At 37.0% G+C, this 7,500-nt stretch overlaps 2 protein-coding genes across 11 annotated transcripts in view; both read right to left on the reverse strand.

Annotated features, from left to right (window-relative positions):
* Positions 1 to 7,500, reverse strand: part of LOC122260102 (bifunctional peptidase and arginyl-hydroxylase JMJD5) — a 78,727-nt gene that overhangs the window by 56,353 nt on the left and 14,874 nt on the right. For 3 of the 6 annotated variants that reach the window (XM_086541175.1, XM_086541174.1, XM_043027225.2), the window contains exon 2: positions 1,245 to 6,903. The exons of 1 other annotated variant lie outside the window; for it this stretch is intronic. In XM_086541175.1, the coding sequence (XP_086397301.1) occupies positions 5,805 to 6,902 (1,098 nt within the window). In that variant the 5' untranslated portion in view covers position 6,903 and the 3' untranslated portion in view covers positions 1,245 to 5,804. Of the gene's footprint in view, positions 1 to 1,244; positions 6,904 to 7,312 lie in introns of those variants that run through there. 2 more of the 6 variants (XM_043027216.2, XM_043027233.2) reach the window with 2 other exon arrangements.
* The window catches only part of LOC122260091 (ceramide synthase 6), a 36,200-nt gene that overhangs the window by 13,842 nt on the left and 14,858 nt on the right, over positions 1 to 7,500 (reverse strand). Inside the window, exon 1 of one of the 5 annotated variants that reach the window (XM_086541179.1) lies at positions 384 to 518. The exons of the other annotated variants lie outside the window; for them this stretch is intronic. The gene's annotated coding sequence lies outside the window, so the exon portion shown is untranslated. Of the gene's footprint in view, positions 1 to 383; positions 519 to 7,500 lie in introns of those variants that run through there. 5 annotated transcript variants of the gene reach the window in all.

Genomic DNA, 7,500 nt, shown 5'->3' on the forward strand with positions numbered 1-7,500 from the left:
CCATTAATGAGATAAGGAGACGAATCTCGACTCCCCAAATAACTTAATCAAATTACTTAATGCACTGGGAGGGCCAATCAAATCTACAGAGATGGGGGCGGGGGATACCCATCATACAGGGAGAAAAGAAAAATAAATTAAAATGAAGAAAAGGCAACTTTCACTTTCTACTGTACATACATACATAGACATAGACATAGACATAGACAGAGACAGAGACAGAGACAGACACACACACACCCGTTATCCACTGGATTAATAGTGGAATAAAGCTCCAATGAAAGTTATCACCGACAAGACACCGGGTACGCCGAACCTATCCGATCCCACAGACGAAACTTCCAACACGTGTCCAGTGGTTGGCATGCATTCATAATACCCACCTATTTCTAAGCACGACAGGCCGCTCCGACAATATACAAGGCCTCTTTTGAAAGGAACACGATGGCTCCCTCTCAACACAGGTAGTGCGTTCAGAGAGGCGATCCTAGGCTGTGCGTGGGGCAGGTACGTGAGCCAGCTTGATGTGAGCCATGACTAAACATTTATCAACATCCTCCCTCTCCCTGCTCGCCCCCCCCCTCCCCCACCCTCCCTGGCAGTTCGCCTCTCTGATAAGGTTCGCTTGGGTAGCACTTCACACTGGGCACTTCTCGCACTTCGTGGCGGGAACAAAATTCCAATTTCTGAATGTTTATGCTTTGCTTCTGACTGCAAGTTTGTCTGGAATAATCATATCTGAACCTTTTTTATATGTATCATTGTTTATATGTGTGTTATTGTATGGTGGCACCATCCGTTATCAGGTTTTCTTTCATTCTTTCAAAATAATGTTTAATGTTGCAAAAATTCCCCTTCAATGATTGCATGATCTACTAATGAAGGCTGCTTTGCCACAGGTACTTCCTTCTCAATGCAACTTCTTGGCCACAAATCTTTCATTCACAATACAAATTTATTACTTGTCTGGATTCTCTCGAGGGAGATAGTGAACTGATTTAACTGTTTGTATCAAAAGCAAATTTCTATATTTGAAAAGAGAGACAACTTTGAATATTTGGGGGCATCAACATTTCCTTTTTTCTTCTTTTTTGTTATGTAAAGATAGTACTGAACATAAATCACAAGGTATTTAAAAACTATTAAAATAAATCAGGCTATGCTGTGCATTTTTCCAAAATGTTGCAAAAAAACAGTCCGTGTTTATACTTCAATCTTCGCATTCAGGGCTTAATAGCAATAGATTTTTCTCATAGAGATACACATTTATTCAAAAAAAGTGTACAGCAGGCTACATATCTCAGATCCTATTATATATATGACCAAATGTGTTCCTTTAGAACTGTGCCATTTCTTCATACAATTACGCTATCATATCAAAGTACATTATACATACAGTTGGCATTCATCAGCACACGTATATTGTACGATAAAACATGAAAACATGAAAATATGGAGTGTAAAAACTCAATAAAGTGTCATTAGTGATTTAAAGTGTATGTGCAGTTACATTTTCCTTTGGTGATCATGACAGCAAACGAAAATAATTCACGAATGGGTAATGTAATTTCTCAAAGGATGTACTTGCAAGACATCATACCAAAGTACCAATTGATTTTGCAGACATGAAAATCATCCTTAGTTTCAATGATACTGACAATGATAATTCAACCCAAAAAATTTATCTGAAGTGGCTTAAGATAAAGACCGATGGGTATCACTGAGTAAAAATATTGCAGCAATATTTCACACCAAGTACACTTTATTGAGTTCTTACCTATATTTCCTCACATGTACATGTGAAGCCAAAAAATGCAAAAAATACACATCAACACAAGTGTAACCAACACTTCACTGCAATAATATCTTGTTAACGAGTCATAAGCCCCAGATATGACAATGAACATCGACTGGCATTTTCACTTCATGAGGCCCGTGGATTTTTTTCCTTTCATTCCAAGAACTTAAACCTACAATTTGTTACGGTGGAAATTATTAATCTTTAAACACTGTGAACTTAACAACATGCAATGCACAAATAATATTCCAATGAAATAAAAAAAAACAAAAAACAAAAACAAAAATACAACACAATAATTTGGGTATGAACAAAAAACAGAAAAAATCAAAATCAAACCATCATTGCAAACCAAAGGTTTGCAAGAAATCTGGAATTCCATGCAACATGAAGGGTCAAACTCAAATTTTTCTCTTCTTACTAATTAAAAGAAAAAACAGCCTAGTTATTTTTCAAATACTTTACCATTAGGAAGCCCAAATGTTTAAGACCCATAAACAATTCCCTTTAAAAGGTCTTTGCCATCAACTCAAAAACAGAGATTTCAATTTCTATACTTTTCCCTCTCAGATGCACACATCATTACCATAGCAATATGCATTACAGAGTCATTGTCACAGAAGAAAAGAAAATAACACAATAGTATGTCAAATATCTGTAAAATCCAACAAAAAACAATAAAACAAAAAGGACATGTATCATATCCCTGCATTCTGGGTCCTCCCTTCAATGGACAGCTATCCTTTTATAAAGATAACCTCAGGAGAGAGAGGGAAAAAAAGTCAGCTCCTTGCAAAAGTGCAAAGTTCAGTGAGGAGCTAAGAAGAGATGAACAATAATGAGCTGGTCCTTATCAAAATACCAAACAAAAATAATTGCAAAGAAATATAAGGAAAAAGACATTTGGACAAACTATAATTTGAGTTCTGTATGATATCTCTTACAGTAATTGCAAATGATCGCAATTCTGATAAGCAAATGTTAAATGATTTTTTTTTTTTAAACAAGCTTGCTAAATTGCGCGCACACACACAAACACACACACGCACAATCTGTTGCAAAAAAAAAGGTATCTGGCCGTCCTGGAAAATAATCCATCTCTTAACAATGCTTACTGCTTCTTTGTTGTCTGTCTTAGTCATTACTTGTAATTCTTAGAAAAGTTAATATTCCCAACTTTGGAAGATACTGCTGCCTCATTGGTACTATACTTTGTTGCATAAAGAATGGTCTTTAGTGCAACATGTGTCTTGTGCTTATATCTGGTTAACATTTATATGGATTAATTTGGTGTTACTATTAACAATAATAACAATAAAAGAAAATGAGAGAGCAAAAATTCGAAAGATATATGTTTGCATACAAAATAAATAACTTTAGACATCATATTTAATTGCTCATATTCATAATCAAAATGCAGTTCTTCACATTCAGCACTGGCTACCTCAGCTGCTTCAAAATCTTATTTATGTATCAAACACTAACTTTAATCTTGAAATCAATAGTTTCCAGAAAAATAAATAAATAAATTAACACTTTTATGAAAAAGTTTTCAACAAAGCTTGATTCAACAATAGCTTAGGAGTAAAACTGAAATGTCTTTTATATTTTGACATGACTGATCAAATCTTATACATGATGTTCAGTTGCAATTCTTTCTCCTACCATATCTTCAGGTGGTAAAACACTTAAATCTCTAGATGCGTTAACAATCAACCAAAGACTGAATGATGAATATTTCCAGTGGTTAAAGAGAGCTAAAGAACAAACTGGAAAAAAAAAAAAAGTTATAGGTAGGGCTGCATAGAAATCATGATGATCAGTGTACTTCAGTCAACATTACAACAAACACCTAGTGACAACATGACAATAATAGATGACAATCATATTGCATCTTAAACGCACAACTAATAACAAATGTTTTAACGCTACAATTCCAACTGGAGACTTTTGCCACATATTCAGCTAGTAAAATATTGACTGGATTTACTTTAATTTGATCCATTAAGGCCACATACTGAGTTCTTAAATCTTTCTGGTGACTAATCTCCCGTAATTTACTATATGTATCCTTATAGCCACATTTGTGTTTATAGTTTCTTTTTATACATCAGAATTTTTGTTTAGGCCTAACCTACGACTACAATCAGATCATGGATGTCCTAAATTTCTAGCTAAATGATGTCACTGCATCAAGGTGAGATACTTACTTCCTCCGTCTTATCTGAAACTATGAAGTTTTTCTTAAATTACGGACAGAAATGAAAAGGAGAATAGGAAGAGCAGAAGCAGCAGCAGCAGCATGGAACAGGTGGAAGAAAAAGAGGAGGAGGAGGAGGAGGAGGAGGAGGAGGAGGAGGAGGAGGAGGAGGAGGAGGAGGAGGAGGAGGAGGAGGAGGAGGAGGAGGAGGAGGAGGAGGAGGAGGAGGAGGAGGAGGAGGAGGAGGAGGAGGAGGAGGAGGAGGAGAGAAGGAGGAGGAGGAGGAGGAGAAGGAGGAGGAGAAGGAGGAGAAGGAGAAGGAGAAGGAGGAGAAGGAGAAGGAGAAGGAGAAGGAGAAGGAGGAGAAGGAGAAGGAGAAGAAGAAGGAAAAGGAGAAGGAGGAGAAGGAGAAGGAGGAGGAGAAGGAGAAGAAGGAGGAGAAGGAGAAGGAGGAGGAGAAGGAGAAGAAGGAGAAGGAGGAGGGGGGGGGTGGAGGAGGTGGAGGAGGAGGAGGCAGAGGTAGAAGTAGAGGTAGAGATAGCAGTAGAAACAGAGAACATCCTTCCTTTATAAAAATAAGCTAGTTGCTCGAGATTCACATGGGTAATGTTCTTTGAGTTCAACAACGTTACCCTTTAGTTAACCTGGGTTTATTTTTGTGATTAAAACAATTGCACTAAGTTCACTGGTCCCAAGTTCACTCCCTAATAAACTGCCTAGCAATTATCAGGAGTTTCTGGTTTCTCAGACAAATTCATCTTTCCTACTATCACACTAGCTAAGCTTCTCTGTTTGTTGTAGAAAAAAAATCAAACTATTTCATAAGTGTCCTTTTGGTATTTTCTCAAAACTTGTGTTGCTAATGAGTGAAATATGTCTTTTAAAAAGTACTTCTGATTGCATCTATCAACAAACTTACAGCAAGATAAAAATAGCAGACAACTGTAACCAACAGCTGCATCACAGTGATAAAATATACTTGCTTTAATCAACCAGTTCTTATTCCATAAACTTTACTGGCTTTGCTACTGCATTTAATACAATGAAAGAATAACCAGTTGATCAAGTTCACACCAGGCAATTTGTGACAAATATCTTAAAGGAAGCCTTCAGCAACCTCATGGTTATAGATTTGCATCCTTGTTACATCAAGAGATTTCAGCCCAATTTATGAAACTGGGAAGGTAAATACACTTATAACTTTTCTCAAATGTGTGATTTATGAAAGGCACTTTTACAAAAGAGTGTACAAATAGACCTTTCTTCTACATGGTGAATGAGCTTCCTCAGATACACATATACATATATTCAATTTTCTTTATGTACTGAAGTGCCTTCATAATTCACATAATCATCCATTAAAAAAAATATCTATATGTATTCATAAATAAATTAGGTATCTACTTTGTTTTTTCTTCTACTTGCCTACATACCCATACTATTCAATCCAAAATGGAAACAGTGAGACTATACCAACCACACTTCTAGAAAATGTATTGTAAGTTGCCTTCAAACATATGTATGTAGAGTTAACGTGAATTTTGCCATTTGACTATTATCAATAAAAATATTCTCATAAATATTAATGTTCTCCTACTAGGATTCTATAAATTGTGTTTAAGCATTACAAAGATGTAAAAACATACCCATAAAATATATTAGTGATCAGTATTTCAGTATGAACATCTTTATAAATTTATTATCAATAATGCAGCCTCCCACTCTAAGGATGAGACTGAAACCGAAGGAAATTTGACATAATCTGACTGGTTTGATTATGGCCCACTCCTTTCCTATCACAACTGGTTAATTCTGCTTCTTCACTTCTTCCCCATCTTCCGACACTTCTGAGGGATCTGAGGACGATCGGTTGTCTTCAACATTACCTTTGGTGATTGTTGCTGCGATCATGCGCAAAATCAAGTATGTCCAGTAAATATGCAACAACAACAGAGCAATGAGCAGAGAGTTAAATATGTAATAGGCAGGGAACATGGGCAAAATCGTTGGTGCTTCAACAGCCGTGCTGTAAACAATCCAGAGCGGGTATATGCCAACACGTGTAATGATCCACAAAACTGCAAAGATGGCAAAGACTGCATCACAGAAAGCTTTGTGTCCTGAATAGATGCTCATTTTTGCTAACTGGAGAGGGATGTCAGCACAGTCATGGACAATGAGGACTAATGTTCCAATACGAGTTAGATTGCAGGTCCAAGAGAAAGTGATGAGAGCAATGGTGACAATGTGATGGATAAACATCTGCCAGAAATCTTTGCGCTTGGCTTCAAAGAAATGTGTGAAGGTCATGGACCAATAGAAGGAGAGGGATATCATGTAGTACCACCAGACATCATCATCAACACTGTGGTTAGGATATTCATACCAGCAATTGCGGATGTCCCAGAGCCAAGACTTATCTGACATCACATATAAGCCATAGAAAAAGATGAAGGTATAATATGTACACTGCCAGGCACATTCCATAAACTTGGTAAACTTATTGACACGAGTCATGGCCTGCCTCTGCCGTAACCATCTTTCTACTTTGCGTTCTGTCCACGACAGTTTCTTTGCACATTGAATAATTTCATTTTCTGGTGGTTGTTTTTTGCTTCTGAGGAACAATTGTTCTAGTGTCTCATTAGGCACCACAGGACGAGGCTTCACATCTCTCAGGCCTACTGCAAAAGCAATATGCCGATAAACAACCTTGTTGAGCACCAAAAAACGGAGGCCAATTGCCAAAAATGCCATGAAAATTGGATAGGTCCATAGATCACTCCAGTTAGCATAGCGAATCTTCTCATTGGGCACGAGGTCTTCCCAGTTGTAGTTTGGGGGCAGCCACACATCAGGGTTCCAGAACCAGCTCGAAAACTTGTGCCACATCCACGCAGCCATCCTGAGGACAAGAAACGCCATCACCAATCCATGTCATCACGAATTCTTCATCATTTTCAGGCAAAAGATGAGATGATCAACATCGAGAAGAGGAAGAATCTCTTGTAATTATGAAGAGCAGAGCAGAATGAAGGTTTTTATGCTACAAAAGTCTTTTCCCTTTAATTTCAATTCCAAGGAAAACTACAACAATCAATTTCAAATGAAAATATCTATATAAGGGTACTTATTCACTGTTATTTGTTATTGCTAGACTACAGATCCACAGAATAAGATATATCTGATCGATGATCCACTAATCTCATTTACAATAAGCACTGCCAACGACATTAGTCCAATAACTAAAGCTATTAGTAACAATATAAAGTTAAGTTACAAGAAAAACCCTGTCATAACATATATTTACTTACTGACTGACTTACACTCCAAGGATCCTGCAATACAAAGCCTTAACCAAATGCTAGAAGAGGAGGTCTACGACTAAGTCACCTAGCTGTCACTCTTACCACAGTGGTTGATTTGACAACATTGTTGTAAGGTGTTAAGTAAACAATATCCCTGATTAGATTAAAAGTTAGTACAGAATTCACTGGAAATT

Source organism: Penaeus japonicus, unplaced genomic scaffold (assembly GCF_977035675.1).
Source record: "Penaeus japonicus unplaced genomic scaffold, GWHDUDI00000001_assembly GWHDUDI00000010, whole genome shotgun sequence".
NCBI lineage: Eukaryota > Metazoa > Arthropoda > Malacostraca > Decapoda > Penaeidae > Penaeus > Penaeus japonicus.